This window comes from Petromyzon marinus, chromosome 56 (genome assembly GCF_048934315.1).
Source record: "Petromyzon marinus isolate PM22_M1 ecotype Great Lakes invasive population chromosome 56, UKy_Petmar_22M1.pri1.0, whole genome shotgun sequence".
Classification (NCBI taxonomy): domain Eukaryota; kingdom Metazoa; phylum Chordata; class Hyperoartia; order Petromyzontiformes; family Petromyzontidae; genus Petromyzon; species Petromyzon marinus.
In genome coordinates, this window is record NC_133722.1 from 4,993,727 (window position 1) to 5,015,039 (window position 21,313).

General features: G+C 59.0%; 1 protein-coding gene across 2 annotated transcripts; it reads left to right on the top strand.

The window, feature by feature from the left end:
* The first annotated feature begins 576 nt into the window (after positions 1–576).
* On the top strand, positions 577–16,995 carry LOC116954743 (myosin light chain 3, skeletal muscle isoform-like). 2 transcript variants are annotated; one of them, XM_032975513.2, is made up of 7 exons: positions 577–887; positions 12,418–12,445; positions 13,828–13,971; positions 15,300–15,473; positions 16,035–16,112; positions 16,289–16,330; positions 16,729–16,995. In XM_032975513.2, exons 1-6 carry the CDS (start codon positions 744–746, stop codon positions 16,315–16,317), a joined length of 597 nt encoding a protein of 198 aa, XP_032831404.1. In that variant the 5' UTR covers positions 577–743; the 3' UTR covers positions 16,318–16,330; positions 16,729–16,995. The 2 variants fall into 2 exon arrangements, with proteins under 2 accessions (XP_032831404.1, XP_032831405.1); XM_032975514.2 differs by lacking the exons at positions 577–887; positions 12,418–12,445 and adding exons at positions 11,598–11,731; positions 12,048–12,072.
* Positions 16,996–21,313: the final 4,318 nt, after the last annotated feature.

Here is a 21,313-nt window from a genome sequence, read left to right on the forward strand (position 1 = left end):
TCCCCCTCCCTGCTCCCCCACGCTCCCCCTGCTCCCTCTCTCTCTCTCTTGTCTCCCCCGACCCCGTGGCTCCGTGAGAGCGCAGAGGGCGCGCGTGAACAAACACTCGGAACGTCATCGGCGCAACGAAGCGGGCACTCGCGAACCGCAATGGATGTCCGCGTCTCGTGATGGGATCCGAATATTGACGCTGGGATTCTCCACCGGAGATGTCAACCGTGGAGCTCCAATAAGTGCTGAACTCCTTGTCTCTCACACAGACACACACACACACAGAGACATATAGACACCACGGGCACACTCAATGAGCTCCACCACACCCCGCACTAGCGAGCAACTCCCCTCCCCACACATCCAGCACCATCCACCGCACATCCTTCCACCCCACCCCCTCCATCACCACCACCACACAGACCCCCCCCCCGATCCCCTCCCCCCCCCCCAAGTCCTCGCCATATTTAGCCCCACATTATGATCCCCTTAGCAAGCGCCGTCCAATAGAGACGCGAGATTCCCGGCGCCTCCCTGGTCGAACCTATAAAACGCAGGTGAGCGGCTCGCAAAGGGCCAGGGTGGATTCGGTTGGTTTCGTGCTGCTGCTGCTACCGCTACCGCGCGTTCGTCCCTCCCTCCGTGGACTCTTCCCCCACCCCCTTACCCGCCCTCTAACCTCCTCGTCGTCGCCCTGACCGCGTCTCGCTCGTCGCGCCGCAGGAGTTGATTTGAGAGAAGCGTCAGAGGCCATGGCACCCAAGAAGGACGTGAAAAAGCCCGAGGCGGCCAAACCCGCGGCCAAGGCGGCGGCCCCAGCCGCCGCCGCTCCGGCACCGGCCCCGGAGCCCGCGCCTGCACCACCCCCGCCCAAGCTCGATCTCTCCTCCGTGAAGGTACCGATGGTTAGGTTGGAGAGGCGGCGGTGGGGGAGGGGGTGGTGGTGAGGGTTAGAGGGGAGGAGGAGGAGGAGGGGGGGGGGGGTCTGGTTCTTAGGATGGAAGGGAGGAAGATGGGGGGGGGTCGAGAAAGGGGGGGGGGGCTGAAAGATTCACGCGGAGGAGGTTGTGGCGGGTGGAGAGAGGACGGACGGACGGACGCAGAGACTCGCAGATGGAATCGACGGAACGATGGGCAGACGGGCGAATGGATTGGATGGACGGGGAGAGCGGGGGGGGACGGCACTATTGACGCAAGGGATGCACGAGACGACCGACAGGCCGATGGGCAGACGGACGAAACGACGTGCGTGATGAGCTACACACGAGCCGAGGGATAAACTCACCGAGGAGGCAAATTTGCGGAGCGAATAAGCAGATGGACAGGGGGAGGACGGGGGGGTGGGGGGGGAGGACGTGTACCCGGGCTGGTGGCAGGACGCGTAGGCAGAGGGTGCACGTTGAGACCGGGGTGTTCTTTGACGAAACGACGAACAGTCAGGGTGGAGGGGCTTGCCCCGCACGAGCGGCTAGGAGAGCTCGGAACTCACGCAACGCGCAGATCCACGTTACATACGATTGCAACGACGACGACAAGCAGATTTGTTGTTGTGCCGCTCACCACGTGGGCCGAACGAAACATCAATTGCGCGTGGCGACAGACGGTCGCGCGGAATGACAGCGCCACGCCAAGAGAGGCGTGCGGACGGACGCGCGGACAGAGAGACGGACACGTAGTGAGAGAGAGAGAGAGACGGACACGCGGACGCACGCGCACGAGAGGATTTCGCTCAATGCGGAGAGATTTGGCGGCGTGGAGAGACGGGGGGAGGGGGGGGGGGTCTTTGGAGAGGGAGTTCAGTGGGACGAAAACTTCAGAGACGGCCGCCCCACGGCTCACGAACTTTGGGCGCCCTACCCGCTGCCTCCAGACCAATGGACGACACCTCCACGGTAGTAGCCGCGCAAGTCGGCTCTGTAAATTCCCTTCACACGCAAAAAGAGGCAGCGTGGCTGTCTCCGCGTCTCGCAGACTCCCTCGCTCCGCCTTGGCAGCCTGTAGGAGGGGGCTTAGCTCGCCGATGAGCTCCAGCGGCGGTGAAAACCCGTGGAACCACTCTGCGTTCCCCCGTGATAGCCTTGCAGCTTTGCCTCGGCTGAGATTCATTGGTTTAACACGTAGCCTCTTCGCGACCGACATTATCCACAATAGAGAATTTCAGTTTCGGCGAGATCGCGTTGGACATTAATGCGTCGTGAAAACCCGCCGCCTAAACGGCACAGCCGATGAGTAGAGTTAAAACCCCCCACAGTTCGAGTGACGTGACGATTCGCCAGCAATTAACCTCTCCAATTTTGTTGGGGGGGGGGGTGGAGGCGGAGAGGGGGGGGGGGGTTACGCGTGAAATTAGACGAACGCGCGGTTACAACACAGACTCGCCACGAGTGAACGGGGCGCCTGTGTGCAGGGAACACCTTTCACTCGAGCGGGGTCTGGGTAATGGAAGGGGGTCCTTCCCCTTTATACCGAGGGTAGCAGAGGGGGTGGTGGGTGTTGGGGAGGAGGGCGGAGGGGTAGTGATGTGGGGAGGGGGTGACCCGCTGCTCTGCTCTTACTCCAAATCCGCACACGGAGCACGGTCACGTGATGGGGTTAGCGTCAGGGTACAAAGAGTTGGGAGAGCCACCGGCCAGGGTCAGTGACGTCGTTGAGACAATCGGACGCCAGGCGTGAGCTAGGGGCATGCACGTGACACAGGTGTGCATGCTGTACGGACACGTGATGCGCGGTGTGCTTGCTGTACGGACACGTGACACAGGTGTGCATGCTGTACGGACACGTGATGCGCGGTGTGCATGCTGTACGGACACGTGACACAGGTGTGCATGCTGTACGGACACGTGATGCGAGGTGTGCTTGCTGTACGGACACGTGACACAGGTGTGCATGCTGTACGGACACGTGATGCGCGGTGTGCATGCTGTACGGACACGTGACACAGGTGTGCATGCTGTACGGACCCGTGACACAGGTGTGCATGCTGTACGGACACGTGACACAGGTGTGCATGCTGTACGGACACGTGACACAGGTGTGCATGCTGTACGGACACGTGACACAGGTGTGCATGCTGTACGGACACGTGATGCGCGGTGTGCTTGCTGTACGGACACGTGACACAGGTGTGCATGCTGTACGGACACGTGACACAGGTGTGCATGCTGTACGGACACGTGACACAGGTGTGCATGCTGTACGGACACGTGACACAGGTGTGCATGCTGTACTGACACGTGATGCGCGGTGTGCATGCTGTACGGACACGTGACACAGGTGTGCATGCTGTACGGACACGTGATGCGCGGTGTGCTTGCTGTACGGACACGTGGCAATGGCTCGTGCATGCTGCTATTGCTGCTGTGACTGTTGGTGCTGTTGTTATTATAAATCCCTGGTCGCGCGAAGCGATTTCAGAGCCGGTCCAGATTCAGACATTGACTCCCGACACCGGCGTAAGGCACTACCACGAGAGTACAAGGTGCGCATGTCCGTCATAGTAATGCCATTTTCCCCCTATAATCCTATGACCCACGGAACAAGTTCACAGTAAACGAGACGAGATGAATGTGGCGTGTCAAAGTAATCCCCGCGGCAGGCGCCGATTTACCGGACCGTTGCGGCATGCAATGATCGAAGAAGCGACGTGAGCCTAAGCTCACGTCGCTGATTGATTCGCGTCACGCGAATCACACGCGACGCGGACGCGGTGTCGAACTTATCCGAGCTGCTGCTGTTGCTGCTGCTACAGCTGCAGCAGCGCGCTAGCGTCGCGCTGCAAATCGCTAAAAGTGCGGACCGGGATTTGTAGAGTTTGTCCTCGATCTGTTCCTGTGACGCTGTTGTGGTTGTGGAGAAGTGTGAGAGAGCCCTGTTTAGCTGTCAACGCATACGACACGAGTGTGTGACCGACCCGTGCTCTGTCGCGGCGCTAACTAATGAATTAATGGAGAAGTTAAGAGGTAAAAACAAATCATCACTCAACCCCCCCCCCCTCCCGCCCCCATCTCCCCTCTTTCTCTCTATCTCTCTCGCCCTCCGTACAACCACGTGACCTTGACCGTGACCCCCTCAACCCAGCCCACGCGGTGACCCCCCCCACCCCAACCCCGTACAATGGTCGGCGGTCTCCGCTTAGGTCACGAGTTCCCGAGTTGAACATCGGCTCCTCGAGGCCCGTGGCAGGCCTCGCGTTCACCTGACGGGTCCTTCGCTTGACCCTCACGGTGGTCCTTCACCTTGCCTAGAGGGCCCAGCGCCGGTCTGGGCAGTCCGTCGAACTTTCCGATTGGATGGGCCCTCTATCGTCCAGAAGATCCATCGCTTTCCCTGCTTGGTCCTTCACCCTTGTCGGTGGATCCTTCAACGTTTAGAAGGTTCTTTGTTTTCCAAGAACTCTTCCTGGTGGTACTTGTTTCCCAGATGTCCCGAATTCCCGGAGGCTCTTCGTTCCTGGAGGTCCTTCAGAACTGGAGGTCCTTGATAACTGGAGGTCCTTGATAACTGGAGGTTCTTCATTTCTGGTGGTCCTTCAGAATTGGAGGTCCTTGATAACTGGAGGTCCTTGATAACTGGAGGTTCTTCATTCCTGGTGGTCCTTCAGAACTGGAGGTCCTTCATAACTGGAGGTCCTTGATAACTGGAGGTTCTTCATTTCTGGTGGTCCTTCAGAATTGGAGATCCTTGATAATTGGAGGTCCTTGATAACTGGAGGTTCTTCATTTCTGGTGGTCCTTCAGAACTGGAGGTCCTTGATAACTGGAGGTTCTTCATTACTGGTGGTCCTTCATTCCTAGTGGTCATTCAGAACTGGAAGTCCATCAATCATGGTGGCTCTTTATTTCTGGTGGTTCTTCATAACTGGAGGTCCATCAATCCTCGTGGTTCAGGCTGTCTTCCTGGTGCTCCTTCATTCCTGGTGGCTCCGCTATTCCTTTTAAAGTCCTTCCATCATTCCCAAGTGATGCTTTGCCCCATTTGATTTGTCCTCTCTCTCTCAACAATGAAGCTGCGAGCTTAGCGTGTGGCTTTGCCGCGTCACCCCGCCCGGCTGTGTCGCGACTTCCTCCCCAAGTCGACAGCAGCCGCCGGGGTCGTCACCCGGACCCAAGCGCCGTGTGACACGCTGGCACGAGGGTGCAGCACTCGCCACTCAGCTGCTGAGTCGGGTCGAACCGCGACCGTGTCACCTGGACACCCCCGGGGGGGCGGGGGGGGGTGGGGATGTCAACCTGTCGCCCCCGTGGCAAATTATCGAGCTGCGTCGTCGTCCACGCCGGTGTTTGTCGCGGCCGTTTCGCAGAAGCGTCTCGACTCCGACCTAATTAAAGGCGAGGCTTCTTTTCACGAGCTGGCAATGTTTTTTTTTTTGAAAGTTAACTTTTTGTTTCCGTTAAGTTGAAATATCTCAATCTTGATTTAAAGCTTTCGTGACTGCAGCAATCCATGCTCTTTGGTTCTTTCGGTAAAGTCATCAGGTAGGTAGAAAAAGTAAAAATAAAACAAACAAAAATTATACATCACGACGTTTCGAGCGCAGCTGCTACAGCAGTGGAACTGGAGCTGGATCATTTCTTCCGCCTGAGGACGACCGCTTACGTTGAAATATCTCAACCGGAAAGTCCCTTTGAGGTGGGATGTCTCAGACGTCTGCCTGGACGTCCCAGGGCGTCAGCGACGACACGCGCCGCGTGCCCTATCCCCCCGCCCCCACCCCCTGCCTGCCCACTCCTAGTTCGTCATCTCCACCGCGCGCTCCTTGCAGTACCCGCGACTCGACACCCCTTCGAAAGCGCCGCCTTGTCCAGGCTGCCGGGTGTCACCACGGCGCGGTTCTCTCTCTCTCTCAGAGCGACGCGCGCCGCCTGGCGTCCGAGTCGGGTTTCTCGTCGGCCGTGGCTGAGGCCACGCACGGCCCCGTAGCCGCTGACCTCCCGTTCGCCAACGTCGTCGACTCCTCGCAGAGTCTTGCGATTTATCGCTGAGGTCCATCTTTGTCTTCTTCCAAGTTGGGATGCTTCTGTCGCCGGAATCGCACATCGCCTTGTCCCATCCTACCCTGCTCGCGGGTCACGCCAATAAAGTCGCCCACCGTCTCACTCACCCACTCACTCACTCACCCCGTTACTCACCCACCCTGTCACTCACTTACTCACTCAACCTGTCACCCACTCACTCACACACCCTGTCAATCACTCACTCACTCACTCACCCTGTCACTCATTCACTCATTCACCCTGTCACTCACTCACCCTGGCACCCACTCACTCACACACCCTGTCAATCACTCACTCACTCACTCACCCTGTCACTCATTCACTCATTCACCCTGTCACTCACTCACCCTGGCACCCACTCACTCACTCACCCTGTCACTCACTCACCCTCCCTGTCACTCACCCACTCACTCACTCTGTCACTCACTCACTCACCCTGTCACTCACTCACTCGCTCACCCAGTCACCCACTTACTCACCCTGTCACTTACCCACTCACTCACTCTCTCTGTCACTCACTCACTCTGTCACTCACCCTGTCACTCACTCACCCTGTCACTCACTCACCCATTGTCAGCCTCTTTCCTCTCACTGCTCCACTTTAGAACTCCCCCCCTCCCCCATCACCGTCTCCATTAGCCAAGCTCTCAGAATAATAATAATCTCGCTCCCATTCAAGAAACGCGTTACTCTTACACATATCACACCCCCCACCAACTCTGACGGCGCCGTTTGTTGCTGGCCGCCTCACGTGTTGGGCGAACAGAGCAGGGCCCCCGTTTTTGAGTTGTTGTGATAACGAGAGCCATCGCTCGCCAGCCAGCTTCCCACAACTCCTCTCGCGGAGAGCGTCACCCTCCGCTGGCAGGCGGTGGTGGTGGGGGGGGGGGGGAACGGGGCGAGCTACTCGGTCCACCGCACGATGCGGGGTGCGCGTGCGAGCGCTCAGCGGCGAGACCGAGGGGCCAGAGGCTCGGACATCTTCCCCTTTGCAGGGACGGCTTCGCCCCCCGCGGCCAAGCGAGGAGCGGCGGCGTTTCGGTGGGGCGATTCCGAAACGCGTTGGATTCGGATGTTCCGAGGGAATGTTCTCCACGTGGCGGTGCTGATTCAACAAGATCGTGCGACTTTTTTTTTTTTGCACGGCGAGGATTTTTCACGTCGCCGTCTGTGCAAATCTGTGGTGCTTCGGGCACTTGAAGCGTTCTGCAGCTGCAGTTGCCCCGAGGACCGAAACGTCGGGCGGGCAGCAACGCGCGGCACTGTGAACGTCGTGTAGTCACAGGTGAGGAAGGGGTAACGCGCTTCTCGAATTTAGTTTTTGAGAAACATTAACGCAACAGTAATAATTAGTAGTGGCGGTATTATTTATTGCGTTTTGTTGACCCCGGGGTAGCATCACCGTTAGTCTCAGGGCGCTTTTTTTTCAGGAGGGTCCTGCCAAGTTTCCGAGGCAGCAGGGAAGCCGCGGTTATGTCCGGGGGAATCCCGATCGACCTAGAAATCTTGGGGGGGGGGGGGTGGGGGTGGTGATTTTACAAATGCGGCACTTTTTTTTTTAGAGGGGAGGGGTGGGGCTGATACGAATGCAAGAGGAATAATTCAACAACCAAAAAAAAACACCCGTGCAAAAAATCCAACCACCCCCTACTCCACCCAAAGCTCGGGAGGGGGGGTGATCGTGCGCCCCCCCCCAACCCACCGCACCCATCACCAACAGAAGCTGGCTCAGTTGCGCGGCCTCCTTCTTCTTCTTATCATCATCATCATCATTATTATTTCCTGAGGATTAATATCCTGCAGATTAAAGACGCCAATTTTAGATTTGCAAGTCCGTTCAATTGACTGCTCAGAGGCGGAGTGGATCTCGGTCCAATTCATCCTTTAAAGGAATGGAGACCGCAGGGGGAGCGAGATGTTAACGACCTCGCCTGGTATGCAGGAGGTCGTGGGGTTCGAAACCGACCCTGGCGCCTGCTGCCGCTGCTGTATATTTGGAGCTTGCGTGGAATTTTCTCCGAGTCCTCCGGTTTCCACCCCCCACCCCCTTCACACACATTTAGAAAGATGCGAGAATTTAGCCGCTATAAACGCCCACAAGGTGAGCCGCCACGCCGTTGAGCTATCATTCGTGATGGCCAGGTGGCTTCTGAAATGAGAGCTACACGGCTCAGAGGGCCCCTCACCTGGTCAAACAAATTTGATACATCGTTGTTGTTGTTGTTGTTGTTTCACGTGGACAACGTGGTCGACGTCTTTTTTTGGGGGGGTGGTTCGTGGCCGCGCGCGTGGTGGTGGTGGTGGGCCAGAGGTTGACGCGAGGTCACCCAAGGATTTCGCGCAAAATCAAAACATTTTATTTTTTTTAAAACGCCGTCCCCCTGTGGAACTGCAGGCGACTCGGCGCCGTTACCTCTTGCGGGGCACCGCGGTGCAACTGCTCGGCAACGCTGGGGCAAGTCACGAGTGGCGGTGAGAGTCCCGTTGGCGAGAGGGACCCCGGCGCCGGTCGCCCATTCGATCTCCCAGCGCGGCAATTGAACCACGGTGGTGCAATGTTCTAAAATCCAGTGCCCCCCACCACCCCTCTGAACAGCAGGGAAGAGTAGGCCAAATACCCTCTCTCATGGTGGGGGAGGGGGGGGGGCTCTCCAGAGCTCTCTCAAGTGGTAGGCCCTTCCCGCAAACAGTAGCGTGAATAGAGACATTGCAGGGCTGCACCTTTACCTGGTGGGTGCACGCGGGTTCGGCGGTTCGTGTAGTCGAGCGTTTTCTCGGGGTGGGGGGGGGGGGGTAGGTGGATCACGCAGAGATCGGACACCTGCTACGGGACTCCTCGGCGCTGCTGTAGGCCCCGCGGTGGCCGGCAGGTGGCAGTGCTGCAAGCGGGACTGTGACCGCTTTGTACGGCTTTCTGAGCGCTCGTCCTTGTACGCGTGCCGGGGTTTCTCGGGGTGTCTCGGGGTTTCTCGGGATTTCTCGGGATTTCTCGGGGTTTCTCGGGGTTTCTCGGGATTTCTCGGGGTTTCTCGAGCGGCAACGCTGCTCACGAGCAAGCTGAGAAAGCCAGTCTCGCAAGGGAGCCCGGGGCCCTGCCATGAGCCTCGCGGTGCGGTGGTGAGTTTGCTTGCACTATCGGCGTTGGTGAGCTGTGGCGAGCTTTTTATTTTGCTCCACGTGGACGAACACCGCGGCAGCACAGAGGAAAACCCCCCACAATGCGAGCGACCGCACCGCGCTCCACCAATCCCCTCGCTTAGACGGGCGAGGCACCGACTTCCTATCCTGCCACCTACAGGCGCCAGCGCGTGCAGGGGGCGAGGGTCTTGCGGGGATGTGGCTGTGAACTCGACGCTGCAACCCCAGGAGAGGGCATCGTGGGGAGGCTACGAGATTGGGCTGAAAGAAGGGGGGGGTGGGGGGGGGTGTTCAGGGAGGAGGAGGGGGGGGAATCGACTCTTTCGCAGGCATCCAGTGCCACAATAAGTGCCCCCCCCCTAATTCGGGCTCACAGCTGAAGTTCCTCGCTCTGAGATTCGAGGCGACGCTTCCTTACATGGGTACGCGACGCTTCGCGCCAGAAACCCGACTCGAGCGCGACCTCTCGCCCCCCCCCCCCCCCATCGATCTCCCCCCACTACACCCCCCCCCCCCCCCCACCAACTCTCCTCTACACACATCGCGGTCACTCCGTGGGAGAAAGTTTCCAAGGATAACGCACGAGACGCCATTTGACGGACGCCGCAGTCAGACGATTCCGTAGACCGGCCCATCTCTACGCAGATACCCTCGCTGGCACGACACGCTATGAAAATGAGATTTTAGTTTGAACTGGCCGTTCGATCCTCGCAAGCGATGCTGCGTCAACCCGCCCCGACCAGAGCGGTGAAGTATGGTCAAACGATCACCCTTCGCCGACACCGCGTGGAGGCATTCATCCGCTACGGACTGACACATAACGGAGCACAATGCTCGTGGAGCGCACGCCATGTCACGTGGCCCTCCTGCGGTCCATGCACACTGAAATGACAGCACAGATAATGCATTTTAGCCACAGCGAGTCTCAAGACTCATTTGCAGGAGGGTCCTGCTACGTTGAGATATTTGACCAATGTCCTCGTTGCCGTATTGCGGATACGCGGATTGCAACGCACACACGAGATAGGCCAGGAGCCACCTGTTCCGATATCGCGGACACGGCTTGCCGGTCACAGCGTGTGAGTCTCGTGGTGTGTGAGCCTCGCGGTGTGTGAGCCTCGTGGTGTGAGTCTCGTGGTGTGAGACTCGTGGGGTGTGAGCCTCGTGGTGTGAGCCTCGTGGTGTGAGCCTCGTGGTGTGAGACTCGTGGGGTGTGAGACTCGTGGTGTGAGCGTCGTGGTGTGAGACTCGTGGGGTGTGAGACTCGTGGTGTGAGCCTCGTGGTGTGAGACTCGTGGGGTGTGAGACTCGTGGTGTGAGCCTCGTGGTGTGAGACTCGTGGGGTGTGAGACTTGTGGTGTGAGTCTCGTGGTGTGAGTCTCGTGATGTGAGCCTCGTGGTGTGAGCCTCGTGGTGTGAGCCTCGTGGTGTGAGTCTCGTGGTGTGAGTCTCGTGGCGTGAGCCTCATGGTGTGAGTCTCGTGGGGTGTGAGCCTCGTGGTGTGAGGCTCGTGGTGTGTGAGCCTCGTGGTGTGAGCCTCGTGGGGTGTGACTCGTGGTGTGAGTCTCGCGGGGTGTGAGACTCGTGGTGTGAGGCACCGCGTGCTAGATTCCGCGTGCGAGTCTCGTGGTATGAGGCTCGTGGTGCGAGTCTCGACGTGTGAGGCTCGTGGTGTGAGACTCGTGGCGTGAGGCTCGTGGTGTTAGTCTCGTGGTGTGAGTCTCGACGTGCGAGGCTCCGCGTGCGAGGCTCGTGGTGTGAGTCTCCGCTTGTGAGGCATCGCGTGCAAGTCTCGTGGTGCGAGTCTCCACGTGCGAGGCTCCGCGTGCGGGGATCTCGTGGCGCGGGGTCTCGTGGCGCGAGTCTCGGCGTGCGTGACTCCGAGTCGTGGGTCTGTGCCGCCCGCCTCTGGAAGTGGCCGCTACTTTGAACTTCGCAGCTCGCGTCGCCGCGCGCAGTTCACGGCCGGAGGGCTCCTGAACCCCACGGCCCTGGTGGGAGGGGTGGCCGTCTCCTCACTATCGACACCAAGGCAATCATCGCACAGACGCGATCATCGTGAGCGTCGCTCGCCACGCCCGAAGCGGAGCGGACCCGAACGGAATGAACCAGCACCATTTGCGGAGTTGCTCTGCGGGTGATTAACATGCTCCGCCATAAGCACGTGGAATTTCCACCGTTGGCTCGTGGCAGCGCCGCGTTTGGAGATGAACCCCGTTCCCGTGGCCCTTCCCTCAAGCGCAGCGCCTTATCGGATTCTGCTGACCCCCGGGAGACTAAAAATGTCTCGCGCGGACGCAGAGGCCCAAGTAAAGCCTCAAGGGATCAAGTTTCTTCCACGTAGATGCCACCCTGCTCCTGCCCCCCCACCCCGCCACCGCCCGGTGGGAGCAGTAGAAGTGGGAGGGTCCCTTGCGCACTCCCCCCCCCCTCCGTCTCCGCCTCTCACCCGAGGGCCCCCCACCTGTTCCCTGGAGCTCCTCGCGTCGCCCCTATAAGAGGCGCGCGCTTCGCGCTGGTGGCAGCAGTCGAGCGTGGCACTCTGAGCAGCAGAGAGGGATCAGGCCGGAGCCGAGAGCCAGGGGCAGTCAAGAAGAACCGAGACCATGGTGGGTGCCTGCTCCGTCGCAGCGGACATTTTTCTTCCTCTCGAGTGGTTAATTTTTTTTTGGGAGGGGGGGGGGGGTTGGGGAGTGATTTTATCCCCACTTTTTTTTTTTACAATTTGAATTTTCTTTAGCATTTTTTTGTTGTTTTTACTTTGAAACTTTATTTTTTTTTTAAAACACACACACAAATTCGATTTCAGCGGCTTTGGCTCCCTGTGAGCGCCGCTCAGGAACGATGCGTTGACAGTAACGGTGGCGCTGTGTCTGTGCGGCTCTGTCTGTGCTCTCTGTACTACTTCTCCGCTCGCTCCCACAGTCGTTCACCGCGGACCAGATTGATGGTGAGTGGCGACCTTCCCCCCCCCCTACCCCCCTGCCCCTCCTCGTGTCGTGTTCCCCGTGGCCTCCGCCTGCCTCTCGCCAAGCCCTGGGGTCACCCCCCCCCCCATCCCTGGGAGGGGCGAGGGGTATTGGGAAAACCCAATAACAATTCCAAACATAATTTCAATGGGCCCGAGTCCTTGAGACATTGGCGGAAATTCCACATTGCTATGACGGGGCCCAGCGTCCCCCCCCCAATTTTCTCGGGCCCCCCACTTGCTCGTCGAGAGGCACGCGGCGGAGGGGTCTGAGTAGCACACTCCGGCGCGCGTTCATCCATCCCTGTGTACCATGATCTCTTTCAGATCGAGTTCTCCAAAGATCAATTGGAAGGTAAGTGGGTCCGCCCCCCCCCTACTATCCCCCCCTACTACCCCCTCCCCCCCACTATCCCCCCCCCCGCTCGCCCCCACCCCCCCCCCTCTCGACCCCAAACCCCCCGCTGTGCATGAGCGGTTCACTCCGCGCAGTCTCCGTAGGACAGAGAAGCCTCCGTTGAGACACGAGGGTCTCCCCGCACGGGGCATAGAGCGGCGAGGTCTGAGCGAGTCGCTAGCAACCTCGAGTCGACATACAGAGAGGGAGAGAGAGAGAGAGCGAAGTTGCTTGGACATTGTGACGCCTCTGCGACGCGACGTCGAGGCTTAAGAAAAACGAACGGAGGGGTGCAGCTGAGCGAGACTCTGGACGGAGCGACAGCCAAGGGAGTGATCGCGTCCCAGGAGGTTGTCTAGGGGCGGGGCGGGGGGGGTGCGTTGCGTCGCGAGGCCATCGGCAACGATTGATGGAGGCCTCCATCCAGCAGTGGAATTAGATCGTGGCCTGTGATCTCACAGTTTGCGCTGCGCGTCAGTCGGAGCGGGCAGCGGCGTTGAGAGAGCTCTGCGATCCGAACCCAGCCACCAGAGTCCCCGTGGCGCACACGCGAACCGACCCTGAGCCCAACGTAGTTCCGACTCGGACGTTAACGAGCACCCGGTTAACCGCGTGTGAGCACATCAGCGGCCAGCAATTGGCCTCGCGAACAGCACTTCACTTCAACTGGCTGCGTGGGCTACGCGGGGGATATACAGTGTTCGTGATTGTTAGGGGCTTCGTTAGGGGCAATTGTTAGTCTTGGCTGTGGGGTAGGCCGGGCGCTATTCCCCTTTTTTCGTATTCGCTTCTTGATTGTCTCTCTCTCTCTCTCTCCGCTGGCTTTGTCTACACCGCGACCAAGGCAACACGGTCGCGTCCTCTCACTTCTCCCTCTCCACCCCAACTCCTCTGCCGCTCTCCTCCATCTCCCCTCCATCTCTCCATCACCCCCCCCACCCCCCCGTCCTTGACTCCCTCCCCATCTCCACACTCTTCCCCAACTCTCACCGTGTCTCTCCTCTCTCCCACATCTCCTACTTTGACTCCTCTGCCCTCTCTCCTCCATTCTGTCTCTCTCTCTCTCTCCGTGTCTCTCTCCCCCGTCTCGTCCATCACATTTAACTCTCTCCCCTCCCTCCTTCGCTCCATTTCCTCTCCATCCTCCATCTCCTACCCCTCTCTCGCTCCCGTTTCTCTCTCTCATCCCCCCCCACCTCCTCTCCATCCTCCATCTCCTACCCCTCTCTCGCTCCCGTCTCTCATCTCTCTCTCATCCCCCCCACCTCCTCTCCATCCTCCATCTCCCCTCTTCTCACTGTCTCCCCCACCCCCACCTTCACCCACCCCCCCCCGCGCAGAGTACAAGGAGGCGTGGACCCTGTTCGACAGGCGTGGAGACAACAAGATCACGCTCAGCCAGGCCGGTGACGTGATGCGCGCCCTGGGCCAGAACCCTACCAACGCCGAGGTCAGCAAACTCCTGGGGAACCCCAAGCCGGAAGGTACGGAGCGTACCTCATACCCCCTCCCCCTACCCCCAACCCACACCTACCCCCTCCCCCCAACCCACACCTACCTCCTCCCCCTACCCCCAACCCACACTTACCCCCTTACCTCAACCCACACCTACCCCAACCCACACCTACCCCCCTTACCCCAACCAACACCTACCCCCTCCCCCTTAACTCAACCCACACCTACCCCCCTACCCCAACCCACACCTACCCCCTCCCCCTTACCTCAACCCACATCTACCCCCTTACCTCAACCCACACCTACCCACACCTACCCCAACCAACACCTACCCCCCCTCACCTCAACCCACACCTACCCCCCCTACCCTAACCCCCCATACCCCCTACCCCCAACCCACACCTACCCCAACCCACACCTACCCCCCTACCCCAACCAACACCTACCCCACCTACCCCCCTACCCCCAGCCCACACCGACCCCAGCCCACACCTACCCCCCCCCACCCCAGACCACACCTACCTTCCTGACCCAACCCACACCTACCCCCTACCCCCAGCCCACACCTACCCCAGCCCACACCTACCCCCCTACCCCAGACCACACCTACCTTCCTGACCCAACCCACACCTACCCCCCTACCCCCCCTGACCCAACCCACACCTGCCCCCTACCCCCAGCCCACACCTACCCCCTACCCTCAACCAACACCTACCCCCTACCCCCAGCCCACACCTATCCCCTACCCCCAACCCACACCTACCCCCTACCCCCAACCCACACCGACCCCAGCCCACACCTACCCCCCCCACCCCAGACCACACCTACCTTCCTGACCCAACCCACACCTACCCCCTACCCCCAGCCCACACCTACCCCAGCCCACACCTACCCCCCTACCCCAGACCACACCTACCTTCCTGACCCAACCCACACCTACCCCCCTACCCCCCCTGACCCAACCCACACCTGCCCCCTACCCCCAGCCCACACCTACCCCCTACCCTCAACCCACACCTACCCCCTACCCCCAGCCCACACCTACCCCCTACCCCCAACCCACACCTACCCCCTACCCCCAACCCACACCTACCCCCTACCCCCAGCCCACAACTACCCCCTACCCTCAACCCACACCTACCCCCTACCCCCAGCCCACACCTACCCCCTACCCCCAACCCACACCTACCCCCTACCCCCAACCCACACCTACCCCCTACCCCCAGCCCACACCTACCCCAGCCCACATTGAGTGAACTCGCGTACTGAGTGGCCGCAACTCTCTCGCTGAGTCACCGATTGACTGCGCGATGGACTCCCTGACTCGCTAACCCCCCCCCCCCGCCGCGGTCCCCAGATTTGGCCAACAACACGCTGGACTTCGAGCAGTTCCTGCCCATCCTGCAGACCCTGGCCAGCGCCAAAGACAAGGGGACCTTCGAGGACTTCGTGGAGGGTCTGCGCGTCTTCGACAAGGAGGGCAACGGCTTGCTGCTCGGCGCTGAGCTGCGCCACGTGCTCGCTACGCTCGGTACGTGATCGTGGTGGTCATGGTGATGTGGTGATGATGATGATGGTGATTCCAACGTGGTGGTGGTAGTGGTGGTGGTAATGATAGCGATGTGGTGATGATGATGATGATGGTGGTGGTGATTCCAACGGTGCTAAGCTGCGTCACGTGGTGGCCACGCTATGTGCGTGATCGTGGTGGTGGTGATGGCAATGTGGTAATGATGATGGTGATTCCAACGTGGTGGTGGTGGTGATAGCGATGTGGTGATGATGATGATGGTGGTGATTCCAACGGTGCTAAGCTGCGTCACGTGGTGGCCACGCTCTGTGCGTGATCGTGGTGGTGGTGGTGGTGGTGGTGATGGCAATGTGGTAATGATAATGATGATGGTGATTCCAACGTGGTGGTGGTGATAGCGATGTGGTGATGATGATAATGATGATGATGATGGCGATTCCAACGGTGCTGAGATGCGCCACGTGCTCGCTACGCTCGGTGCGTGATCGTGGTGGTGATGGTGATGGCGATGTGGTGATAATGATAATGGTGATTCTATCGATGACGATGTTTCGTGTGCAGGTGAGAAGATGGTTGAGGAGGAGGTAGAGACGCTTCTCGCAGGACACGAGAACGCGGACGGATACATCAACTACGAGGGTGCGTCTAGCATGCACCACGCTCTGCTGACGATGATGATGATAACATTGGTGCTCATCGTGATGATGATGATGATATGCGTGATGATGTGATTGACTTGATGATGATGATCGTGATCATTATGCTGATGGTTATGACGATGCTTATGCTCTGAATTGTCTTCATCTTGCCCGCAGCTTTCATCAAGCACATCTTGACCAGCTAAGCGACTCGAGGAGGTGAGGCGCAGCGCGGGTAGCTGCTCACCCGCACGTGGCTCACCCACGTGGCTTACTTATTGTGACGTAAACGTATCCATCATCGGCTGGCGTGACGTCATAAGTGTAATGGGCCCCGTGTCTCCCCCCCAACCCTCCCTCCCTCCCTTCCTCCCTCCCCCATCTCCCTCTCTCCCACATCTACATCTCTCCCCCATCTCCCTCCCCCCATCTCCCTCCCTCCCCCAATCTCCCTCCCTTTCTCCCCCATCTCCCTCTCTCCTCCATCTTCCTGCTTCCCCCAATCTCCCTCCCTCCCCCAATCTCCCTCCCTCACCCAATCTCCCTCCCTCCCCCATCTTCCTCCCTCCCTCCCCCAATCTCCCTCTCTCCCCCATCTCCCTCCCTCCCCCACACAGAGCTGGATCGGCTAGCGGAAAATCCGACTCCGACACAGATCTCGGGCCCCGCCCCTCCCGCACCCCGACTCCCCCTGGCCCCCGCCCCCCCCCCCCCCCCACTCGGCACACACACCGGCAAAATTATTAAATTATTTTTCTATACAACTCCCCGGACACCGCTGGGCAAACAAAATAAAAGTCTACAACAGCGAGAGCCAGGCTGAGATGACCATCACGGGCCCCAGCGAGATACCACCACGATAACAACAACAATAACAACAACAAGCAGTAAACAACAACAACAATAACAACTGCCTTCGAGAGAGAAAGACGAGCAGAGATCCCGGATCCTCTGCCATCCCACCCCCCACACCACTACCCACGCCGCCCGAGAACCACACCATCAGGACGCTCCCACGCGTGATGTCACCTTGATGAAGTCTACGCGGCGGCCGTCAGTGGCGGCGAGGAACGTGAACCCCCCCCCCCCCGCTCAGCCCCCCCCCCCCCCCACCACCACCACGCAGGAGAGGGAAGCAAACGTGGGGGAGCGATTGGTGTCCAACGCGCGCCGACGCGGCGCGGGAACTCATTCAATAAACCTCGTGTTTACGCAAAGCGTGCCTCGTCGCGTCCGTGTGTCAGTGCGTGTGTGTGTGTGTGCCCGTGTGTGTGCCCGTGTGTGTGTGTGTCTGTGTGTGTGGGCCCGTGTGTGTGTGCCTGTGTGTGTCTGTGTGTGTGTGGGCCTGTGTGCCTGTGTGTGTTTGTGTGTGGCTGTGTGTGTGTGCCTGTGTGTGTGCCTGTGTGTGGCTGTGTGTGTGCCTGTGTGTGGGGCAGTGTGCGTGTGCCTGTGTGTGTGCCTGTGTGTGTCTGTGTGTGCCTGTGTGTGGCTGTGTGTGTGCCTGTGTGTGCCTGCGTGTGTGGCAGTGTGTGTGCCTGTGTGTGTGGCAGTGTGTGTGTGCTTGTGTGTGTGCCAGTGTGTGGCCTTCATAGGTGCTCGCTAACAGCACTTGCCCCTACAGTCTGTTACAGGCTATTTGGGGGATCTTTGTCTTTGTGCCAGTGTGTGTGTGCCTGTGTGTGTCTGTGTGTGTGTCTGTGTGTGCCTGTGTGTGTGCCTGTACGTGGCTGTGTGTGGCTATGTGTGGCTGTGTGTGTGCTTGTGTGTGGCAGTGTGTGTGTGTGTGGCTGTGTGTGTGTGGCTGTGTGTGGCGTTGTGTGACTGTGTCTGACTGTGTGTGTCTGTGTGTGCCTGTGTGTGTGGCTGTGTGTGGCTGTGTGTGACTGCGTGTGACTGCGTGTGCCTGTGTGTGCTTGTGTGTGACTGTGTGTGCCTGTGTGTGTCTGCGTGTGTCTGTGTGTGGCTGTGTGTGGCTGTGTGTGACTGTGTGTGGCTGTGTCTGCGTGTGACTGCGTGTGCCTGTGTGTGGCTGCGTGTGTCTGTGTGTGGCTGTGTGTGGCTGTGCGTGTGACTGTGTGTGCCTGTGTGTGCTTGTGTCTGCGTGTGACTGTGTGTGCCTGTGTGTGACTCTGTGTGGCTGTGTGTGCCTGTGTGTGTCTGTGTGTGGCTGTGTGTGTCTGTGTGTGTCTGCGTGTGGCTGTGTGTGTCTGTGTGTGCCTGTGTGTGGCTGTGTGTGGCTGTGTGTGTCTGTGTGTGACTGTGTGTGGCTGTGTGTGCCTGTGTGTGTCTGTGTGTGGCTGTGTGTGGCTGTGCGTGTGACTGTGTGTGACTGTGTGTGGCTGTGTCTGCGTGTGCCTGTGTGTGGCTGCGTGTGTCTGCGTGTGTCTGTGTGGGGCTGTGTGTGGCTGTGCGTGTGACTGTGTGCCTGTGTGTGCTTGTGTCTGCGTGTGACTGTGTGTGCCTGTGTGTGACTCTGTGTGGCTGTGTGTGCCTGTGTGTGTCTGCGTGTGGCTGTGTGTGCCTGTGTGTGCCTGTGTGTGGCTGTGTGTGTCTGTGTGTGCCTGTGTGTGGCTGTGTGTGGCTGTGTGTGTCTGTGTGTGACTGTGTGTGGCTGTGTGTGCCTGTGTGTGTCTGTGTGTGGCTGTGTGTGGCTGTGCGTGTGACTGTGTGTGGCTGTGTGTGGCTGTGTCTGCGTGTGCCTGTGTGTGGCTGCGTGTGTCTGCGTGTGTCTGTGTGGGGCTGTGTGTGGCTGTGCGTGTGACTGTGTGCCTGTGTGTGCTTGTGTCTGCGTGTGACTGTGTGTGCCTGTGTGTGACTCTGTGTGGCTGTGTGTGCCTGTGTGTGTCTGCGTGTGGCTGTGTGTGCCTGTGTGTGCCTGTGTGTGTCTGTGTGTGGCTGTGTGTGTCTGTGACTGTGTGTGGCTGTGTGTGGCTTTGTGTGTCTGTGTGTGGCTGTGTGTGTCTGTGTGTGGCTGTGTGTGTCTGTGTGTGGCTGTGTGTGACTGTGTGTGCCTGTGTGTGACTCTGTGTGTGGCTGTGTGTGACTGTGTGTGACTGTGTGTGGCTGTGTGTGTCTGTGTGTGGCTGTGTGTGGCTGTGTGTGACTGTGTGTGGCTGTGTGTGGCCGTGTTTGTGCGTGTGTCTGTGTGTGTCTGTGTGTGCCTGTGTGTGTCTGTGTGTGGCTGTGTGTGACTGTGTGTGACTGTGTGTGTCTGTGTGTGTCTGCGTGTGTCTGCCTGTGCCTGTGTGTGACTGTGTGTGACTGTGTGTGGCTGTTTGTGGCTGTGTGTGTCTGTGTGTGTCTGTGACTGTGTGTGTCTGTGTGTGGCTGTGTGTGTCTGTGTGTGACTGTGTGTGGCTGTGTGTGGCTGTGTGTGCCTGTGTGTGGCTGTGTGTGACTGCGTGTGCCTGTGTGTGGGGCTGCGCCACAAACCTGGCGACCCGGGTTCGATTCTCGCTCACGGCCAACGCCAGTGACGATTATTCGAACCTGTCCTGGGCCTCCTCTAGGTCGAGTCAGACTAAAACGAGTACCTGGTGCGATGTGTAAACATCGCTGCTAGGGAGACAAAGGCGGCCGGGCGTGGTACTGGCCACCCACCCCCTCGTGTGCCGTGCCGGCCTTCATAGGTGCTCGCTAACAGCACTTGCCCCTCCAGTCTGTTAAGGCTATAGGGGGATCTTTGTCTATGTGAGGAGCGGTAGTTTAGCGGTTAGCGCGCTCCACTACGAACCCGGCAATCCGATTTCGATTCCGGCTAAAGGGGTCATGAGCCTCTCCTAGGTCGACTCAGCCTCAAATGAGTACCTGGTGCGGTGTGTAAACATCGTCACTAGGGAGACAAAGGCGGCCGGGCGTGGTGCTAGCCACCCACCCCCTCGTGTGCCGTGCCGGCCTTCATAGGTGCTCGAAAACAGCAATTGCCCCTACAGTATGTTAAGGCTATACGGGGGATCTTTGTCTTTGTGTCAGTTTGGGTGTGTGCTAGTGTGTGCCAGTGTGAGTGTGTGTCAGTGTGTGGTGTTACCATCAGCCCCACCAAAACTAAGCACCTGCCTGGGTATTTTGTGCCATCAAACACTCCACCCCCTCAGCTCCCCATTGGTGGTGGAGCAGTTGTGGAGAGAGTAGAGAGTTTCCCATACCTGGGCAGTGTGCTCATGACCGTCTCCGGTTTAACAGCAGAGGTCTCACTTCGAATCAGTCGAGCGGCAATATCTTTTCATCGGCTGCGTAACGCTGTGTGGAAGCTACCTGGTCTGTCGCTCCGCACTAAGCTACAGGTCTTCTCGGCCACGGTCATTCCCTCCCTTCTCTACGCTTGCGAAACGTGGACCCCCCTAATGGAACATCTTCGCCGGTTAGAAACATTTAGGCTGGCCTGCCTACGATCCATCCTGGGTTTAACCAGACTGGATTGTGTGAGGAGCTCACAAATCCTTGAAAGATCCGGGCAAGGTCCCATCGGTGAGCTCCTCCGGCAGGCAAGGCTGCGATGGCTGGGTCATGTAGCCCGCATGCCCAGCCACCGCATGCCGAAACAGCTTTTGTTTGGCCGGATTGAGGGGGCTAAGCGGGCGCGGCACGGGCTAGAGAAGAGATGGAGTGATGTGGTACAGGAGGACGTGGAGCTGAGTGGACTTGCCGATGACTGGTACCAGCGGTGTCAAGATCGGCCTCTGTGGAGGAGGCTCGTGAAGGATGCTACTGGGCAGTTGGAGGCAGTCGCCCTCCAACAACAACGGAGGGCCGAGGAGCGACGCTCAGAACAACGAGCGGAGCGCCGGGTGGCTAAAGCACAGCAGGTTGGCACAGTAGGGGGCACAGGTGGTGCATCAGCCAGTCATCTCAGTCAGTCGACCCGTGGCACCTGGGTCTGCCCCGTGACCTCCTGCCAGCGGGCGTTCGACACTTCGCGTGGCCTCAGGGTGCACATTGCCTGGCACAAGCGTCGTGGTGACGTCACCGCCACTTAGTGGTGAATGGCGGTTGTTGTTGTTGTGTCTGTGTGTGTGTCTGTGTGTGTGTGTCACTGTGAGTGTGTGTGTCTGTGTGTGTCTGTGTGTGTGTGTGTCTATGTGTACGTGTCTGTGTGTAGTCCGGCAAAACAACCCCCTACCTCCTCGCGGTGCCGGACGGGCAACTCTGTCGTGGACAGCGCTGTGGGGGGAGTTCCAATTTTGATTGGCTCCTCCCCTCATG

Bases quoted from the DNA above. Each gene is read 5' to 3' on its own strand.
- LOC116954743 (XM_032975513.2), top strand. From the start codon at position 744: ATGGCACCCAAGAAGGACGTGAAAAAGCCCGAGGCGGCCAAACCCGCG. The intron at 888-12,417 runs GTACCGATGGTT...GATCTCTTTCAG, and splicing joins TCGATCTCTCCTCCGTGAAG to ATCGAGTTCTCCAAAGATCA. The intron at 16,113-16,288 runs GTGCGTCTAGCA...TCTTGCCCGCAG, and splicing joins CGGATACATCAACTACGAGG to CTTTCATCAAGCACATCTTG.